The sequence below is a fragment of the Drosophila nasuta genome, chromosome 2R (genome assembly GCF_023558535.2).
Source record: "Drosophila nasuta strain 15112-1781.00 chromosome 2R, ASM2355853v1, whole genome shotgun sequence".
In the NCBI taxonomy this organism is placed as follows: Eukaryota; Metazoa; Arthropoda; class Insecta; order Diptera; family Drosophilidae; genus Drosophila; species Drosophila nasuta.
The window spans coordinates 20,494,504-20,515,470 of NC_083456.1; the positions used below are offsets into that span (position 1 = coordinate 20,494,504).

The 20,967-nt window shown below is 39.3% G+C and overlaps 4 protein-coding genes and 1 long non-coding RNA gene across 5 annotated transcripts; 3 read left to right on the forward strand and 2 right to left on the reverse strand.

Annotated features, from left to right (window-relative positions):
- Nucleotides 1–2,688: 2,688 nt before the first annotated feature.
- LOC132784848 (uncharacterized) lies at nt 2,689–4,856 on the forward strand. Its single transcript, XR_009632287.1, has 3 exons — nt 2,689–3,585; nt 3,717–3,779; nt 3,958–4,856. It is a non-coding gene; the product is annotated as an uncharacterized LOC132784848 (long non-coding RNA).
- A 136-nt stretch (nt 4,857–4,992) lies between these two features.
- On the reverse strand, nt 4,993–10,477 carry LOC132785005 (protein PAT1 homolog 1). The gene is made up of 5 exons (XM_060790956.1): nt 10,331–10,477; nt 9,326–10,118; nt 7,207–8,786; nt 6,897–7,142; nt 4,993–6,828 (listed from the first exon to the last, which is right to left on the reverse strand). Exons 1-5 carry the CDS (start codon nt 10,373–10,375, stop codon nt 6,550–6,552), a joined length of 2,943 nt encoding a protein of 980 aa, XP_060646939.1. The 5' UTR covers nt 10,376–10,477; the 3' UTR covers nt 4,993–6,549.
- Nucleotides 10,478–10,987: 510 nt separating this feature from the next.
- Nucleotides 10,988–12,331, reverse strand: LOC132785801 (uncharacterized). Its single transcript, XM_060792077.1, is given in 4 exon segments — nt 10,988–11,712; nt 11,714–11,785; nt 11,843–11,869; nt 11,871–12,331. Coding segments are annotated over 4 exon segments (972 nt in total). The 5' UTR covers nt 12,237–12,331; the 3' UTR covers nt 10,988–11,205.
- Nucleotides 12,332–12,426: 95 nt separating this feature from the next.
- Nucleotides 12,427–16,338, forward strand: LOC132785798 (uncharacterized). The gene is made up of 12 exons (XM_060792075.1): nt 12,427–12,725; nt 12,783–13,032; nt 13,091–13,250; nt 13,312–13,350; nt 13,412–13,547; nt 13,601–13,945; nt 14,008–14,820; nt 14,882–15,071; nt 15,124–15,295; nt 15,570–15,695; nt 15,758–15,908; nt 15,969–16,338. Exons 1-12 carry the CDS (start codon nt 12,637–12,639, stop codon nt 16,189–16,191), a joined length of 2,694 nt encoding a protein of 897 aa, XP_060648058.1. The 5' UTR covers nt 12,427–12,636; the 3' UTR covers nt 16,192–16,338.
- A 546-nt stretch (nt 16,339–16,884) lies between these two features.
- Nucleotides 16,885–19,391, forward strand: LOC132785799 (peroxidase). Its single transcript, XM_060792076.1, has 5 exons — nt 16,885–18,274; nt 18,333–18,672; nt 18,739–18,937; nt 18,998–19,103; nt 19,165–19,391. Exons 1-5 carry the CDS (start codon nt 16,926–16,928, stop codon nt 19,244–19,246), a joined length of 2,076 nt encoding a protein of 691 aa, XP_060648059.1. The 5' UTR covers nt 16,885–16,925; the 3' UTR covers nt 19,247–19,391.
- Nucleotides 19,392–20,967: the final 1,576 nt, after the last annotated feature.

Genomic DNA, 20,967 nt, shown 5'->3' on the forward strand with positions numbered 1-20,967 from the left:
AGACACACATACTTGCTTGGCGGACAAGAGAGATCAAAGACTCATCGGGCAGTCTGGTGTCCAGCTCCAGCAGAGATAATTGTCTCTGGTTTGGACGACTTGAAAACATAAAAGCAAATAGGCTGCTGTCATTACGATAATAACAGGTCGGGACCGCAGGCCGTTGCGATGATGACGTCGAGTCGCCTCGACTGTGGGCTGCCTGCTGACTGGGGACCGAACACCGGAGACTGCAGACTGAATGAAGTCTGAAGACGAAAGACGAAAAAAACTAAAGACTAAGGACTGACTCACCTCACGACAGGAAATTGCCGCTGAAGTTTGCATAAATTATGAAAGTTTTTTTTCAGAATGCATTTGTAACTTTGTGTAATATACAATGATTTTGATCTTACGATGTTTCAATGTAAATCAAGATGACACAATAAACTATAAAGTTTCTTCTTTGTGAATGTAAATGCTCATGTAACTTTGTGTAATTAACTATGATGTTGATCTTATGATGTCTAAATGTAAGAAAAAATTATACAATATTTATTGTTGCCGGGCGAATGCATGGGAATCTAAACCTTATGTTTGACAGATGACCCAAGAATATACAAACATACAGCAAGGAGATTTAGTTAGTATGCTTGTAGGCAGGTAGCATCCCCACAAACGAGCATCTTCATCCCGTCGTCTCTTGGAAGCGAGACAGAGTATACAAATGCCAGCGTATCAGGTTTCCTCATATATTTTTTTGTTTTTGGCTGGACCAGTTAATTTACCGGCACACACAGTCGAATTCCTCTCAGATTATGGGTCTTGGGGCTTGTTATTTGTTTTTCGATAAGTTCTCAGAAATGAAGACGGTGATCCTTTTATTGCGAGACACGTGGAGCTAAAGCGAAGCATTCGCAACGGATGTTAATAGACTGGACGCTGGCTTTGTCCCTAGAGCATGTCGAGTGATGGCTGCTTCTGTTTGACATGGACAACCCCAGATGCGAAGTGAATGCAACGAGTGAATTATATCTTGGGTGGTCGGTGACGAATGCATGATGCACAATTCACCGCTTCTCTCTCACTGTCGCGGAAGAAGGAGACGTTGCGATGAGCGCAATTAGGAGACTAAAAACTAATAAGATATCATCGCAGCATTTTCAGCTAAAGCCAACTTGTTAAAAATCCATTAAAGTGCCAGGGCAGAGCTACAAAGTGGCGCAGTCGGAAACCAGAAACCAGTTATATTCCTCCGTCGCACGAACTTCATCATCATCATCCTCGTTTCTCGAGCATTTGCGGTTGCATGCGAGACCCGCATGTCGGCGGATGATAATGCTCATGTTCTTTTCGGCACTAGTCAGTGACTTTACTGCTGACTGTAACTCAATATAAGGCTAATTACCCAAGTACAATGAAAACGAAACGTTTGGGCAATTGGTAATATTCATCAGACAAGATCATATTCATATGTGACATGCAAAATTCTGTTGTCTAAAAGAAAATTTACTGACTTGAAAAGGTTAAAATAATGAACTTAACGCGAATTTATTGCGCATTGAGATTTTGTTTATTGGATTCTGATGATTATTTATTGAGGATGAAATTCTATGGCGGAGAAATTTACTTAGATATTGTCAGCTCTGTATAATTTTTTGTAACTCTTCTTCAGAATTTATACAAAATAGGTAGGTAGGATTATAATTGTAGGATTACAATTGACGCCATAAATAGAGATTAGAAATGAGTTTAAATAAATCAAAACGATTCCGAGTAAATATCATTAAATTTGAATTGAATTATTATTAAAATTCGTTATTAATCTTTAGATTTCAGCAACAATATAAATAGATTATATTAAAGAATTATGGGTGGCAATCCACAGGTATACAAGAAAATGTTCAAATATTATCAGTCAAATGATTGAATGGTATTGAGAAAATATTTTGATCCTCGTTTTAACTTTCTACACTTACCGAGTTAATCGAATTCCAAAGACTTTTTATTTTGTCGTTGATTATCACTGTTGTGAAACAATTTCGACACTAATCTGAATCTTTGTTCATTTGTCTTTGTACCACCAGTTTCAAAAAATATTGTTCAAGTTTTCGCGCTTTGTTTCCGTCTCAACTTTGACGTGAATTTCAAATTCGATTTCGTTGCTATCCGTTATCTGTTTGTACGGAGGACTGCTGTGTCCTGCGGCATGATTTCATATCAACTAAAGGCCAGCCAAGTACGCGACTATCCTTTTATATGGCTTTGTAAGCATCAGCGCGCATTGCGCACCACTGTCCACTGCGCAAAGCATTCTAAAGCAGCAGCAGACGGCGGCATCACAGCGTCGCCGCCGCCGCCGTCGCCAAATGTCCTGATTTCTGACTCATTGTCACTTGTCATCACAACATACTACAAGACAACATGCGAGTAACAAAACAATAAGCTCAGTGTCTGTATATTTGTGAGTAGCACGTGCTTGCATTGCATGAAAGGATTACTAAATAGAGCAGTTAATTTGTGCATCAACCCAATGTTCGAGCACACTATAAAGTATACTATAATATACATATGTAGTTTGACATGTTAATGTATTTTGAAATTCACCCAATTAACAGCCATAAAAAGTAAAGTAGTCAGGGCGGCGACAGTGGCGAGAATTGGAATTGGAAGACAAAACACTACGAGAATACTATAAAAATGAACGAACGTAAAAAACTGAACCGAACTGAAAGTAATACATAGTAAATAAATTTGTAGTTGGCGACACTTGGCTTCTCTAGCTACGCTAGTTCTCTAGTCAGTCCCCCATGGGTGTTTGAATCTTAAAACCAATTCGTCGCACATATCTTTCTATTTGCGCGCAGTTCTCGTTTCGTTTGTCGAATTTGTTGGCTGCCGGTCTGCCGGGCAACAGAGCTCCAGCCGGCGGCAGCGGCTCCAGCAACACTGGCGGCAACCGCGATGGCGACGGTAACGCAGACGGCGACGGCGACTGGCGGCCGAAGTCAACTAAACAACCAACAGCAGCCATAACAACAACAAAAGCAATAACACCAGCAGCAACAGCAACAATAACAGTCATAACGACACAGCCCCCACCGGCGAAATAACCGCGTCCATCCTTGGCGACGACGCACTGCCAAAGGAGCCCTTCGAGCAGCCTTCTCTGGTCCCAATACAGTGAGACAAATGCAATATAAAATGCACAAGGAATATTAAGGAATTTGGAAATAACAAAATACCTATTAACATATAAATTACTTCATGTACAGTAATTACATACACATATATATGTATGTACAATTATATTAGATACAAACTCAAGTTTATCTATTAAACAAATAAGGTGTGAGCCACTGTACGTATTACATCAAAGATGCATTACCCCAAAGACAAAAGATTCTGTTTAGATTAACAAAGCGGACGTTGCAGTATATGCCAAGCAGGTGTCAAATTATTTTCTTATAATCAAGAATCAAGTAAAAAATAATTTTTTAAGAAATACATACCATACCAATGCGATTGATGTCACTGTGCCGCCGTCGGAGCATTTTGGCGAGACACCACAAAGAAAAATGTCGCCGCGTCAAAGACTTAATCATGGTATGATTCGTTTTTTTATTTCATTTTTTTGCTGGCCAATTTGAAAACAATAACCGATCACATAAACAGGCCAGGCAGACAGGCGTGAATTAAAAACGTATTATTAATTGAATATTACATTTTTTATGCAGCACAACCCGAATGTAAGAATTGGCGGTTGATCTTAGACAGTGTGTACTCACGTAAATTGGAAGGTGGGTGGATCAGTGTATACATATGTAATTACTCCTGACATTAACCAACACTAGTATGTAACGACCATTTCACACAATATAAACCTGTAAAAAATTGACGGACATACATATGTACATATGTATGTAAAAGTTGTATATTCGTCAATTGTTCGCTAATCAACATAACGCTTACACGCAGATAGAAGAAGGCGCCAAAATGCGTAACAAGTGGCGGCAGCATCGGAAGTTGTTTCGGTTTATTCAGTATCAACGACGGCGACGACGGCGGCGACCACGACGAAAACACAACAGACAGAGGACGCCAAGCATCGTCGGCGACGACCAGCACGACGACAACTTGTCGGCATCATTTTACTTCTCAATGAAGTGAACGTCCCCCGAAACTCACACAATACACGCAAACATTGAAGCGACGACACCCAGTATGCAGCAGCCACAGCTGGATGAGGCGGCTAGCAATTGTGGCGACGAATCCCCCCGTCGCATTGCCCTCACGTCGCGACAGTGAGTGTGAAAATGGCACGACCTACAGCCAGCCAGTAAACACACGCACACTCACACACACACACACACACACACACACACACACATAATCTAACTTGTAAGCATGCAGGACAAAACGGATGCGGACACTCGTTTAAAACGTTGAATACGACGCACAACTTTGATTTGCAAACTGAGAAACACAGAGACAGTCGGGCAACGTGCTCTCGCGAATTGGGCGCCATTATTGCTGCCATTGTCGCGACCAAATGCCGCTGTTCTCCCAATTAGAAGCTGAAATAGTCGTCGCGTCGATGATGGTGACGAGTTATGTTTAAACTTCCGCTGGCATTTTGATGATGATACAGACGGCAAGTGCCAACATTTTTATGCGGGTCCGTCCTTTTAACATTAGTTGAAATCTATGCTAATTAGAAGCAGTCAAAGCATACAATGATGTGCTAAAGGATCTAAAGAATTCATGGTAGTATAAACTTGTCAATGGGTTAATAAACAGGGATTTTTCACTATTTCAAATTATCGCACATAGCGTAGATTGAGCAAAATTTAAAAAAAAAAAAAAACCCAAAGTAAATACCCTCTATTTAAAGTTTAATAAAACATAAAAGTCCTATTAAATAAAAAAAGAGTTAACAGATCTATTGAATTTTAATATCTTATTTCATCTCTGAACAAAAATCAAAATAAAAAAGAAAAGTCATTTAGGTTTGATAGAAATAAGATTTTATTATGTGTCGCCTGTGAAATGGTTGCTTTTTATTATTATTATTATTATTATTATGCTGCCAAGTTTTGCTTGGTTTGTTTTTTGCTTCTATAAACACTAAACAAAAATGTTGCATTATAGAAAAAAATTGAAGTGCTATAAATATAAGTACATATACACAACATATACCATAATTGTTTTGTTGTAGTATATGCAATCTCTTCGCTTAAAAGACTATCCCTATTTTAACTATTATTTGATTGTGTATAAAACTTGACTTTTCATGTTTTTTTTGTTTTGTTTTTCATTTTTTTGTTTGCAAAATATATGTTATCTATGTTGGTTGTGAGGTTGCGAATATAGCATAAAATAAATGTGAAGCTTAACACGATTAAAAAAACAACAGACAAATTAAGAATATTCACGATTAAATAGATACAAAACAGATATCGATTCTTAAAAAAAATTCCCAATTACAAAGACCACGGATATTGAAAACAAATATTTATCCGTTGCTTTTAGTTTTTTTTTTGTTTTTAATCTATTTAAAACCGAAATGAGTTTATAGGTCTTATTTTTTCTTTTTTTTGTTGCCATTTCATGTGCACTTTTTTTTGTTACTATTCGGTTTTTGTTTAAAATACACAAAATGTATCACAATTTTGAATATTTTCTTTGTATTATAGACGTCAATGCAGATGTTCATATTTATCAAATGTCTTGCTTACGGGTTTTTGCTTACATGTTAACATTATTCATTGTTTTTATCGGCTTTTACATAGATTTTTATAAAACAATAATCCCACATAGCCCTAGCAATTACATAGGCCAGATCTATTTACAAACTATCGAAATTATATTATAGGTAAGTTCCTATATTATTGACGCAAAATATATAATAGAGATTTGCGATCAATTCTAATTAATTGTTTATTGACTGACAAGCATACTTAATAACGCCCGGTTTAAAAGGCTGATGAAGCAATAGAACATATTAAAATCAAGTGAAAACAGCACAATTCTAGAAGTTAGTTATTTTGTTGTTTGACAATATATATATATATATATATAGACTGCCTTATCAAATACATTATGGCATATATACAATGAGCAAATATTCCAATGCCATAACAAATTGATATAATTAAAAAAAGGAGTTAACATTTTTCGCAAGTGCACATTACTATGGTTAAAATGAAAGGTTTCCTGCATCTGTTTATGTTTTAATCTGCTTATGAGTACTTTATATATTTGTTTCGCGTAAGTTTATATATATTGTATATGTATGTATATGTGTGTGTGTGTTGTCTGTATGCATGGATATCTTTTACAAATTGTGCGCGTGTTAAATATGTAATATGTAAATATATGTTTAAACACAACTACAACACAGATGTACGTAAATATACAGAACATACATAATATTTACTGCGCTGATGGAGCCCCAACATGACAATGACAATCGTCAGTAAATCAAATACACAATGGGCTATGTGGCGTTCCAATTACAAAACATAATTGAACTGATGAATAATAGTGACGCCTCCGTTTAGTTTAGTTTTAATTGATTTGATGTTTGGCCTGTGTGATCAAAGCCAAAAGTGCATCCAGTTTGAGGTCTTTGAAACGGGCAAAATGATTCATCATCGGCTGTATAGCATCTGACTCAATTGCCGCCGAGATGGTTTGATTCTGTATGGTGCGATTAAGGCAGGAGGCGACCTGTGCTAAAAACTCACGCCATTTCTCGCGGTTATCCTCGCTTAGCGTCGCATCATTGTTCGACATGTAAATTGCTTCTGAACGCAATATCAAACCGACAAGCGATAGAATACCAAACTGCAAGAGTACAAAATAAAATGAGTCTTAAAGTTTATCAAAGTACAATTCTATTGCGTGTTACTTACACGACTGCAGAAGATGCCCGTCATCTTTTTGTCCGTCAGCGAGAATGCCGCTGAAATGTTAATAATTGTCTCAAAGTTTGCCTCGTGAATGTGCTTCTTGAATTCTGGATAAAGAGCGTACAGCACGCCCTCCACATCGTCACGATCCTTTTTAACGACAGTCTGCAGGGAACTAAAGACGCCACTCCAAACGATCCAGCGCACGTTCTGATCCGCAATGAAGGGCATAATCCGGCGTAAAAGTATCTAAAGTGAAAGGGCACACATATGAGATTAGCGATAAAATAAGGAAATAATTTCAAGTTTATACCTTGCCCTTGCGCACACTCATCATGGAGACGACCTTGTTGAATGTGAGTCCCGACTTCAGCTTGGCCACCAATGCTGGACGCGACTCAATCTCATAGTTGAATTTGTTCTTGAGCGCTGGATTCATAGTTTGCGGATTATTTGCCTCAGCTGCACGTTCTTCCGGCGTTTTGTTGGCCATCTCCAACTGCTCGACGGCGGCAATGCGTTCGCTCTCCTTTTTCTTCTTCAAGAGGATGGTTGACATCACCTCTGGACTCTCCAGATCCTCCAGTTTGAGCAGATAACGATATAGCGTCTCGATATGCAGCAGAATGTGTCGTGATTTACGCATATTGCTCGGTGCAAGCACCACCACTTCATTTGCCCCCTCATTGCTCTTATCAGCTGCTTGTGCTCCGCTCGCCGAGGTCGATGTGACATTATCAGCTGGACTCGCATCACTGCCCATGATATCGGCATCGATAATTTTGCGCGGCGCAGTTACGCTACCATACTGCAGTTTGCCCAGCGAGTTCTCAAATTTCAACGGCGAGAAAATGTATCCGGGCAATTGGTTGGTGTTGTTGCCACTATTTGTGGAACCGCTGCCAGTATTGTTGCTGTTGTTCGTGTTCTCCGAATTGCGACGCTCGCGATGCTGCTGCCCTCCGTTGCGTGTGCCATTCTTGTTGCCCAACTGCACCAGAATGAGCTGAGCATGGCCACGCGGCTGCGTCAAGGGATGATTCAACTGGTTGTCCTTGTGCGCCTGACTGTGACGCACCTGACCATTCTTACGCTCCTTGTGCACCGTATAGTAGTAGTCATCGATGTACGGCGTATCCGTGTTCAGCTGCGACAGCTGGATACCAATCAGCCAGTGCTTGTCACGTGTGCTCATCAAATTCGCATACTCGTCGAACTCTTCGTGCGGCAAATTGCCGCCGTGACGATTAAGCTGTTGTTGTTGTTGTTGCGACTGCTGTAGTTGTTGTTGCTGCTGTTGCTTCTGGCGATCGCCAGCAATGCGACCTTGTTGCTGCTGCTGTTGTTGTTGTTGACGCACCACAGCTGCGTTTTGAAGCAACGGATGATTCTGTTGTATTTCCTGCACCAGACGCATATTGAACATGTTGTACATGGAATTGGGTTGCGGATTGAGCAGGTTGTGTGGCGGCAGGCGTGGCGGCGGCACTGGTTGCATAAACGCCGCCGGATGCATGCCAACGCGCATCGCATTAAAGCTTGGATGCATGGCAAAGTTGTTCAGCGCCGTGGGCAAATGTGGATTTGGCAGTGGTCGAGGAAAATTGGGCAGCAAGCCGCCGTGCTGCTGCATCAAAGGATGTTGCGGCGGCAAATTGGGTCCCATGCCGGTTGGATAGATGAAACCAGGCGGCACACGATTCCCACTCAATCCGTTTAATTGCTGTTGATGTTGTTGTTGTGCTTGCTGCTGCTGCTGGGGTGGCTGTGGCTGCGGTGTTGGCATCAATCCTGGTAAGGGCCCGCCAGCTCCGGCCATCGGATGTGGCCCATGAAATGGTAGATTAGGCCTGGGGGGCGGTGTTTGCGGTGTACCCATAAATCCAGGCGGAGCTGCAATTGTAACTTGATTTAACATTGTTGTCTACAAATATAATTCGATACTATAACTATACACCTAAACTATACACCTGCAATCTAACCGGTAAAAGCTAGGACACTGAACCCTATCATAGTTTTATAGTAAATTAGAAGCATTTCTTAAAATTCCAAATCAGTTTAAAATTATAAAATCAAATTAGTCTGTTAACAAAGCATTCAGTGTATCAAATTCTCGTTAAATTAAGTTAAGATGCAACCAGTGCTTAACGAAGATACGAACCACAATTTCAAAATTCAACGCATAGAGCATAGCTGCGAATCAAGCTGGCTTGTTATTAATAAAAACAAACAATTTCTAATGAAAAAAGCTTGCAATTGTTTGCTTATTGTTGCCACTCAAGTATCTTCTAGGCAATATTCCAGCTAATTGTCAACTGATTCCTAGTTAATTTATTGATTGGAATGCAAGCATTAAATTATAGTGTCCATAAATGGACTTTGCTCTCCTGCTATGATTAACTAACTTAGGCATCAGATAACCCCAATCTTACCTTTATGCTGTTGCGGTTGCTGCTTTTGCAGCAGCTGCTGCTGGTGTTGTTGTTGGGGTATTGGTGTTGTTACAGAATGCTGCCGATTAGCCAAATTAAAATCCTGTTGATGCAGAGATTGTCCCTGCTGTAGTTGTTGTTGCTGCTGTTTGGGTATTGCCTGCTGAATTATTAAATTGCGTTCAATGTCCTCGAGCGTCGAGATCTTGGCCGACGCTGCCGGTGGCATTGGCGGCAAACCAAAATTGGCATTCGACTCCTGTAATGGTCTTAGGGGTGGACCAACGATGGCGGTACCACTTGGTGGCTGCGGTTTGAATGCGCTGCGAAAGTTATCTCGAAAAAGCTGCTGATTATTTAGCATTGGCATCGATGGGGGCGGCGGCTGTGAAGCCCAAACAGCTGAATCCAAATTGATGCGATTGCTGGCATCGCTGCTGGCATCGCCAAACGAACTCAAGTCCACATCGTCCAATTTCATCGACGACAAATTCAACTCCAAGTCCGAATCATCGATGCCACGTTGATGCAACGACTGAAGGTGTTGATGGTGATGATGAAGTTGTTGCTGCTGTTGTTGTTGGTGGTGGTGTTGCTGGTGATGGTCGTGAAAGAATCCGCCATTGTCGGTATAATCGCCAGCTTTGCGTAGTACTTTTTCGCCATTGCCGCCGAGACGCACTAGCGTTTCGTGGGCTTCCTCCCAGTCGCCGTTTATCGCCGAGCCGAATGTTTCATCGTTCAGGGCGTCATACTCTTCTTCCGGCGGCTCTGCGATTTGCCCATCGTCATCCTAGAAAATGTCACACAGTTTGGAATTAGTCAAATCAATCGCAGCAACAACACAACAACATTCAATTTTTGGTGCGGTGCAAAAAGCATGGTGGCAAAAACTTTTAGGTAAAATGCTTTCTTTTTTTTCCATTGTTGCGAGTACGCATTTGTTTTTCTTGCTGTCGTTTGTTTATGCAGTTTGGGTCACGGATAATGGGTTTAATTGCTTACCGGTATGCCTGTTGTTGTATCGAATCCGAAAAATGAATCGTCCATTGCGAAAAACTATTTGTTTTATAAAAAATTATCATGACTTGTCAGTCACCATGAATGGTTGAGAAGAAGAAGTCAATTGGCCTCCACATCATCCACAGTAGAGCTGGAACCGACTCGATTTCAAATCGATATTAATCGATAGTTTGCTTGATTTACGACAAATTCGATTATTGTTGTCAATAACGAACCTTTTCATTTTAAAAATTATTGTGAAACCAAAATAAAATAATCCTCGACGTTGCCAATTAAAAAAACGTGAAGTTTTATACAATAAAATTATAAACAATATTTCTTATTGGACGATAAAGTTCCAAAACATACTGTTTGATTTTGAGAAAAAATACTACATCCACCAAAATGCTCGTTTCATTGCATTTTGCTAGTGCACAACAACGTGATACTTTTCAAATAAGAATTTGTCTTGCCTCTTTTGTTTTTAATATATTAAAAAAAAGGATATTACAAAAAATAATTATTACAACAATAATATTTCTTATTTATTTATTTGGGTAAAAAAAAAGCTATCACACATATCGATACAACTGTTAAAATTCTACCACGCATAGCAATAACACAACAGAAGGAACAGCTGATTGATACAGTGGAGCCATCTACATGTAGTTTTTTTTATTACAATCTGAAGTAAATATTAAGAATTCAGAAGCTTACATTTGATTTAACTTTTAACTTTACTAAATTGACTTATTTCGGAGACATAACATATTAAATAATCAGCTAGACACGAAAAGGCGCCATAATACAAATAGCTTAGTTTTTGCTAATTACATGCTAACAAAATTAAGTTAAATAAAGAAAATTGCTATATCTCGTCATTTCATCAAAAGTTTTCTTTGTTCAATTTCTAATAGTTTCTTCTTCAACTCAATCTTCTCGGCCATCAACTGTTCCACGGCCAAATGGTGCCTTCGATCCTCACTCAATTTCTGTTTATAAAGCGCACAAAATTCTTTAAGCGCCAATTGCGTGTTACTTGTTGTATCGTTGACCGAACTGATTGTTTTACTTATCGTTTCGAATTCCTTTTCAATGCCTCTCTCTTTGCCTGTTGAGGATCTTTTGCCACTTTGCAGAAACAATGGATCAATGTCCAGATCTTCTTTGCAATCGTCCGCTTCATATGCAAAGCCTGAAGCATCTTGTAGGGCACTGTGATCCTCTTCCTCGGGCACAACATCTTCCACATCGTCCATATCGAAGGTTGCATTTGATGTGTCTTGTAGGTCATCGTCCGATTGGTTTATTATGATTTGATTGACATCATCATCGTTTAAACGGCATAAGCTGGCAATCGTTTCCTCAGCCGAACTTAATCCCGTTGCCAAGGGGGATATTGTGCATTTCATTTTTCTCCACTTTCTTGATTATGAATCGTTTCCAGTCTTTCAAAGCCTGAAAGCACATTGTATATTAATGCTGTATAATATTACTAAACAATAAATGACTTACCTTCTTCCACGTCGCTACATCTTTTTTGTGGTGGTCCATTTTCGTTTAATTCGGACACAAGTTGATCCCAAAGTGCCTCAAATGCATTGCGATTCTCCCACGATGGATTTTTCAGTAATCCTGGGTGCTTCTTGATAAAGTTGAGCAGTAAGATTTCTTGTGCTGGATTCCGTGGTTTACCTCGATGACGATCAACTTGATGCTCAATTTTGTATTTGGCAGTTTGTGGCGACGCCACTGAGACATTTGCATTGGGATGCATTCGGTTCATATGTTTACTTAGATTTGTTGTCGTCGTTTTGTACGACAGTTTCGCCTTGCAGATATTGCATAGCGCAAATGTGTCGTCGACGGCTCGAAAGAAATACCAGATTTCGCTTGTTTTTCTCTTCATTTTGTTTGTTGTTTAATTATTGATGGAATTCAACACCGTGCGGAATATGTGTTTTCCTTTTTTTTATGTTAATAATATCTGCAGTGTTGGTAAATTCGCAATATTGTGTGACCAGAGCTCTAATGGAAACTTGACCGGTGCGCGTTCAATTTATTGTAGACAGTTTACATACAACCATATTATAATTTCCAATGAACATAGTTTGTATTAATTATTTGGAGTTTTAAGAAATTATTTTACGTATGGGAGACATTCTCAATATGTAATCGAAAGCCGTTAGTTTCATGCATTCAACATGGTAATATTTGCAAAGCGCCTTTCGGTCACACTGTTAAATCAATCTGTCCCGCTAAATTCTTGAATTTGTAACACGTTAAGAGCGCGTTTTACATACACGACGATGAATGGAATACATTTAAGCTTCTTGCCGGAGCAGCTAGACGACGACTTTGCAGCCATATGTGCTGCAATGACTCCACGTAATGTAATGTATGTATTAAGTAATCATATAAATATATATATTAAGAATGAGACTTTCTCCTACAGTGAAACAGAATTATTGCTGCACTTTCTGAAGAGAAGTGCAAATGAGTTTTTCAATTCCATCGTTGAGTATTCTGAAAACGTATTAAATGACACAAACCGACTCATAAGGAAACGGGATAAAAATAAGTCATTAAAACAAGAAATATCTTTTTTGAACCAAATCATATACCGGACGCCAACAAACAGTGTTGTATTTATGGAGGCACTTTTCTTTCGCATTGCTTACTTTTTTCGTAATGAAAAATTTTCCGTTAGTATTTTGAAGTTAATTTCGTTGTGCAACATTAAATACTTTGTATTGGTTTCAGATGGCAAAAAGAGATATTCTATACCTAAAGAGTTTTGAATCCAATCATATGACGGCCCAGCAATTAGTAGATGTGGAAACATTTATGTATATGAGTAATTACTTCATGAGAGAAATGCGAGAGGCTCGCATTTATTTAGATCAAACGGAAGAACTTTTAGGTTTATTTAATATCTTTGTCTGTCTATATTTTATAAATAACTGTATACATTTATTTTACAGATCAATTCACGGCAAAAAAACTGTTGCCTGAAAGCAGTAGTAAGGCATAACATACATACAATGATCTTCTATAATATAAATAAAATTGATTCCCTTTTAGGAGTGCAAACCATTTTGGGAGATTTGAGTAAATTTAAAGCGGAAATCAGAGAATTTACAACCAATGCTCGCATACAGTTTCAAATCAAAAAGAAACCATCAATAGAATCTTATATCAATAGTGATTGCGAATTTAGGTAAGTTAATTTTATTTTGCTGTAATTACTAATCTACCTAATCTATTTATTAGATCCACACAACTAAATAATGCTGGAGCGTTGGCATGCAATGATATAGCCAAGGGTCAAGTTGTTATTGTGGAGCAGCCGCATTTCTTTCAATTTCTTGCATCGTTTACGAATTGCGAAGTTTGCGGGGTTTATCAAGAACATCTTTATACTTGCCGTGATTGTCGCTATAGAAGCTACTGTTCAATGACGTGCATGAAATCGGATGGGGCGGCCCATATATATGAATGCTATGGTTATAAAATTGGTCTAATACCAATGTTGGAGACGACAATTCTATTTCGATGCTTTGTGCAAGCTGCTCAATTTTTATCGCCAGCATTCAACAAATTTAGGCGTAAGAATGGGTGCGTTTTTCAAGAATTTTAAAAGAATTTTTAAAAATAATTGATATGTTTACTATTCGCAGACCAATACGTGATGCAACAACCGCTTGGCACTTTATAGTAAAGCACTGTTCACTGTCTGACAGACATCAAAAAACGATTGTAGTTGAATTCTTGTCTAGACAGCCGAACTGCAAGTTGTTGTCGACCGACAAGTGGCGACAGTTGATAACCAACTCTTTTTGTCTGGCCGTTTTTGTGCACAACGATACCATAATTCAAGCGATATTTTTTGATCAACTTGAATTGTGCAAAGACGAGAGTATTAAACTGATTGGAGCAATATTAATGCGTTTAAGCGTGCACATTATGCTGAATTCACAACGAGATGAGCTGCAATTTATATCACGTAAATTTAACAGCTCGGCTTATCCAGCATATAAACCGGAGAATTTGTCTCGCATGGATGCGAATGTCTTTGAGTACTATGATATCAATGCGCATTCAGACTTTGTTGATTGCTTTCAGAACCTTCAAGAGTTGACGCAGAACTCAATTAAGCATGTCGCTAAGGATCCAATGCCGAACACTCCACACTGTAACCCTATGTCAAAGTTTATATGTAAACTCTTTGGTTCGCTCATTAACAATATAGAGATAAACAAACTTGAGGATCTGATGCATGTTAAACCCACCACATCTGAGCTTATTGAGGAACATTTAATGCCATTGAGTTCCTCAAAGCGTTGTCGTCTATTGTCAGACATATTCAATAACTACCACAAGTTTGTCTTTGATTACTTTTCTTTGTGTGGAGCTACACGTCAAGAAAAATGGTCGCTTTGTCCAAAACTAAGACATTTGCAACATTCTTGTGTTCCAAATGTCGAACTTAGGTATTATCCAGTTCTTCTATACTTTATACACAACTTTGAAAATTTATTGACGTGTTTCTAGATCTCTAAGTGACGGTAAATATTTGGCCAAAGCAGCCATGGATTTGAAATCTGGTACAGAGCTGACTGTTTGCTTTAATTCTGTTGAGATATTGAAGCAAAATCGCAAGGAACGTCACGATATTCTTCAGAAGAGTGGAATCATTTGCAGCTGTGACCTTTGCTCTCTGCCAGCGTACATCGAACCAGTTGTAATATATTCCATTATAAACATTATTTGCTATTAATTTAATTTATTTCTAGAATATGCGTAGTGGCATTTTGTGTACGTTCTGTGATCAGGACAATATAATCACGCAATTGCCAGGCAAATGTATTCAGTGTCATGCCGATTATAATGAACAATTGCAACAGATGAAAATATTTATATCACACGTTCTAAGGCAGATGGAAGTTAAGGAATTAGATCCAAACAGTATGTATTTATTTTGTAAATTAAAAAACCTGAATTCGAATGACTATACTAAAAAGAATAACAATTTAAATAATAATACCTCAAAAATCCAACAGCTTTAATAACCCAGAATTAATTATTAAAGCAACAAATATGGAGTGTTGTTTTATTATAAACTGGCCAAGAAATTGTGAAATGTTGTTGAACTTAATTGCACCAGCGTTTATGTCTGAGTTAGCCACAAATTTTATTATTATTATTTTTTTTTTTTAATATTTTATTCTCTGTCTTATAGTTACTCAACGGGATCTGGCTATCTTATATGGAACATACAACAACTATATTACAATGCACTTTTCAGAGTATCATGAGTTGCGTTTAATTGGCATACTCAGTTTTGTTGAATTTCTAACAAAGAATGGTTAGTCATTTATTAATTGCTTGGTATTTTAGTTTTAACTTTATTATTTTACAAATTTGTAGGGTTTTTGAAACAAGCTACTGATGTTATTATCGCATTGCATTGCTCTTACTACTCGTATTACGGCGATAATACAGATTGCTTCAAAAAGGACTTCGCTGCATTAATATTTAAAATGGTGAAAAATATTCTTAAAAGCTATTTTGCGAATCTGTAAGTTCAAATTCAAAATAATAAACTATTCGGAATTCATTTTAAATTTGTTATCTGCAGATCTCCTTCCTCAGTTATTAATAAAGAGCCGCTTAACCAATTATTGGTCATCATTTTGCATACACTGAAGAATCAGGAGAAGCATTTGGATCCATCCATTGATGATGCAGAGAATTATAACATGATTTTAGATAACTATGCACTCTATTACAATTGGAAGAGGATTGTTAGTTATCTTACTCTTATGCCTAAGGCATTGAAAGATTATTTGAATCTATCCTAATGAAATTCCGCTGAATATTGAATGCTTAGGAATATCAATAAAATGAATTTGAGAAATGCGTTAATTGAATAACCAGAGAAATATTATTTAGTTTTGTTTTTGTTTATTAATAGTTTCCTTAATTAAAGTTAACTTTATTATCATTTAAAAGTGAACTAAATTTAAACAGCAACTGAATGCTTATGTATACAATAATGAAAGTATTTTCAAGTATTTAAGTTACAAATCAAAAACTAATCAAATTTCTTGTTGGAAAGTTCAACAAACCATATACATACATATAAATTACTCTATAAATTCTGTAAATTCCTTAATGGACTAGGTTAAGCTCAGAAATGGTAACGATAAATAAAATAGCTTACGAAGCTTAGTAAACGTGTGTAAATGAGTATAAACAAAAGCTAGCTTATTTCTAGATGATGTGCTATGCAAGCACGTGAATGCGGTTGCAAGTTGCAATGACAACGACACGAAGTGAAAGTGCTTATGATAGTTTAATTCACGCGTTTGTGTTTCATTTTGATAATACGTTCTTAATCTTTGCAATCTTACTAAGAATTTAGCAATACAAATGCGTGACCCACAATACGGAAGGTCTCATTGACTGAAGTCACGAATGATAGCGCCCGCAGTTCGTGCAAAAACTCCAAACATACCCCAAGAAATGGTATTTATGCACAGCGTGCAACCAGAGTGAGCATCATAATCGTATCTCAGTCTCAGTGTGTGGAACTATGAGAGCATTTACTACTGCATTTCTTGGATTTTTTCTGCTGGCGAACAGTGCAACGTCTGCGGATAAGCATGCCTCGTTATCCCTGCCATCCGGTTGCCCTTATGGCCACTCCAGTTTCGAGTTGGACAATGCTCATGCGCACCTGGAATCGAATGTTAGACAGAAGAGACATAGCCATCCCTATGATGTTCGACCTGGCGTCGGCGCATCCGTTGTAAGTGATCAGAATCTGGACGCTCTCATCAAGAACTTTTTGCCTAAATACTCGGGCAACAACCCGGAAGGCATCAGTAGCAGCAGCGGCTGGTTGGGCGAAGAGAAACGCGACACGGAGCCAGTCAAGTGCGGCATTCCACCGGCCAACTGTTTGAATAACACTCAGAACTTGCACTATCGCACCATTGATGGTGCTTGCAATAATCTACTGTATCCGGACTTTGGCATTGCTGTCTCCAAATACCGACGTCTCTTGCGTCCCACCTTTAATGAGTACGGAAAAATAGTGCCCAACGCCCGTCTGCTCTCGTTGTCATTGTATGGCGAAGAGACCCGTATGGACAAATTCCGCACAGTTGCTGCCATGCAATGGGGTCAATTTGTTGCACACGACATCAGTCAGATGACAACGAAGGGTGCGCCCAAGGATTGCTGCGCTGAGCCACAAAATCCTCAGTGCATGAACATCAAATTGGCTCCAGGCGGACCAATCGCTCACAATACCGGCAAATCCTGCCAGAGCTTTGCACGCAGTGTTTCCGAGGCACAAGCCATTTGCCCCAAGAGCGGCCCATATCCGGAGAAATTGAGTGTGGTCACGTCGTATTTGGATCTGTCATCGCTCTACGGCAATTCCATTGAGCAGAACCGAAAGGTGCGTCTCTTCAAGGGTGGCCTGCTGCGCACCAGCACCGCCCATGGCCAGCATTGGCTGCCAGTGAGCCAGAATGAGGAGGGCGAGTGCGGCAATCACCAAGAGTGTTATGTGGTGCCTGATCAGCGTAATAGCTTCCAGCCCACCATCATTGTGATGCAGACTGTGTTGTTGCGTGAACACAATCGTCTGGCCGAGCAGTTGGCGCTGCTCAATCCTCACTACAACGACGAGCGTTTGTATCAGGAGGCTCGCAAGATCAACATTGCACAGTACCAGAAGATCTCGTACTACGAGTGGCTGGTGACTGCTTTGGGCAGTTCTTACACCCACCATAATGGTCTCACTTTTCCGTATACGGATTATGGCAATGATTATGTGAATGATTACGATGAGAGCGTGAATCCAGGACCATATGCTGAGTTCTCACAGGCTGCTTTCCGTTACTCACACACACAGGTTCCCGGCTGGTTCTCGTAAGTAATCCTCTTATAAATCTAGAGTTAAGAGTGCTTAACATATTGCTTCTTACAGCATGGTGGCTCCCAATCGTTACTCCAATCAAACGTTGAGGCTTAGCAATTTCTTTGATCGTCCGGAAAATATGCGTCTGCTTTCCTCAAATGACAATCTAGCCGATCTTGTGCGCGGCATGATTACTCAGTTGCAGAAACAATCGGACGCCAATATTGATCCAGAGATTAAGCATTTCTTTGATCGCAAGGAGTTTGAGGATTTCGGTTCAGATCTTAAGGCTTTCGATATTCAGCGTGGTCGCGACTTTGGTCTACCTTCATACAATGATGCTCGCGAACTTTGTGGACTGCGTCGCGCCAACTATTGGGATGAGTTGTCCAGCGAAATTCCCAACGAGGTATGACAATCTTTATGTTTGACCCGCGAGACAGTTCTAAGTTAATATTTGGCTTGTCTTATATAGAAAATTGCCTTGTTGCGCAAGCTGTACGCCTCACCTGATGATGTGGAGTTGAATGTGGGTGGTACTGTGGAATTCCATCTGCCCGAGTCGATTTTTGGCCCCACCATGCAATGCATCATTGCCAAGCAGTTCCTCAACACACGACGTGGCGATCGCTTCTTCTTTGAGCACGAGAATCATCTCAGTGGTTTCTCACGCTGTATGTATAAATTATAATTATTTCAACTCTTTATTTTATAACTTCGCATCTTCTCTTTAGCCCAATTGGCTGAGATTCGAAAGGTGAGCGCCGCTTCTCTCTTCTGCTTGAATGTGCAGGGTTTGTACGAACTTCAGCCAAATGTTTTCGTCTTCCCCAATTCTCGGTAAGTAATTACACACTACTCATTTCATTTGCAATTTACTAAATATTTTCAATTTAAATAGCAACGTTCTGCTGAGCTGTAACGATATTCCCCAAGTTGATATCAGCAAGTGGCAGGATCTAACTCCCCAACTGGTCAATTAATTTGCCACCACAGCAGCTGCCAAACAGTTACATTTTATTTTGTTAAACGTCCAAGCGACAATTTAAATGGTTTAACAAAAAAACTATAGTTTTAAGTAATCCAAAAGTTTTCATTTTTGTATAAATATTAGCAAATAAATAATAATTTTTGTAACACAAAAACACATTAAACCATTTAACTCTTACTCGTGGGGAAGTTCAAATGAAAAAAAGTGTGTATCCTTTTCGTACAGTCGATGTTGCCACATCGTCACGTGACCCGCGTAGAACTCTCTGTTTAAACTGGTTCTCAAAATACTACAACATGCATATGTAAATATTATTCTGGAATCTACTTAGAATTAAATTATCTTATGACGCAACACGCGATTGACCACTAACGAAAACAATTAACCTTTACACTTTCGCTCTGACCTTGCGATTTCTAAGTTGTATTCTTAAAACCTCTTTCGGCCTTTTGGGCTAATGAAATTCTGACGCGCGTCAATTTGATTGTTTAAACAGTTTTACTCCCAACAGAGATGTAAGAGAACGTGACGAAAGAGCGAAATCGAATGCGACGTATATTGTCACTACTTTTATTATGCAAAACCAATGAGAATTTTATGCAAACATTCAATAATTTCAATAAAATATATAAAGATATAAAGACCCAAGATAAAAGATGGATTGATCATATGAATGAATGTGCTTCATAACGGTTCTGTAGAATCTAGATTAATGAAAGTAAATATTTTGAATACATTAAGTGAGCGAAAAATTTGGTTTTCATATGTAAAAAATGCATTTGCTATAAAAGCGATGGATTCATTGGCAAAAGATGCCATATGCTCTTTCACCATGAAACCGATCATAGCGATCATTTGCTTTGGTAAGTAATACTATCATCCTATGTTAACATAGATTAGTTGCTTTAATTTGCTTTTTTTCTTTAGGTTTAACCATTGTTAGCCATGTGGACTGCGGGAGCGGAAAGAAGGGCGAGGAAACTGGAAGATTTGTGGCAACTATACAATCGCCAATTCCAGCACCAGCTCCAGCTCCACCAAGTGTAGTTTACAAATTGCCATCGCCATATCCATATCCTCATCACCCGCCGCCTCCACCGCCACCCCAACAATGCTTTTGCCCGCCGGCTCCGCCAGGTCCACCAGGACCTCCAGGTCCGCCAGGTCCAGCTGGTGAGTTATCTTTCTAAAGTGATGTTTGACAGCCTTTAATGATTACAAATTATTTCAGGACCTTCGGGCAAGCCGGGACATCCCGGGCACAAAGGTGATAAGGGCGACAAGGGAGATAGAGGCCACTTTGGACCACCAGGATTGCCTGGTCATGGGGGTCCAGTAGGGCCACCTGGACCTCCTGGACATCATGGACACAAAGGACCTTGGCCTATGCCTCCACCACCTATTTATCCACAGCCACCGCCAATAATAATACCAGTTCCTGTGCCATCAACAAAGAAGGGCCATCATCATAAGGGTCATAAGGGAGGTTCTGGAAGTCCTGGATATCCAGGATACCCAGGACAACCAGGTTATCCGGGCTATCCAGGATATCCTGGCTACCCAGGAAATAACAATCCAGGATATCCTCCGCAACCAGGTCCCCCACATCATCCCCATTATCCACATCATCCTCATTATCCACATCATCCAGACCATCATCACCATCCAGGACATCACCATCCCGGCCACCACCATCCAGGACATCATCACCCA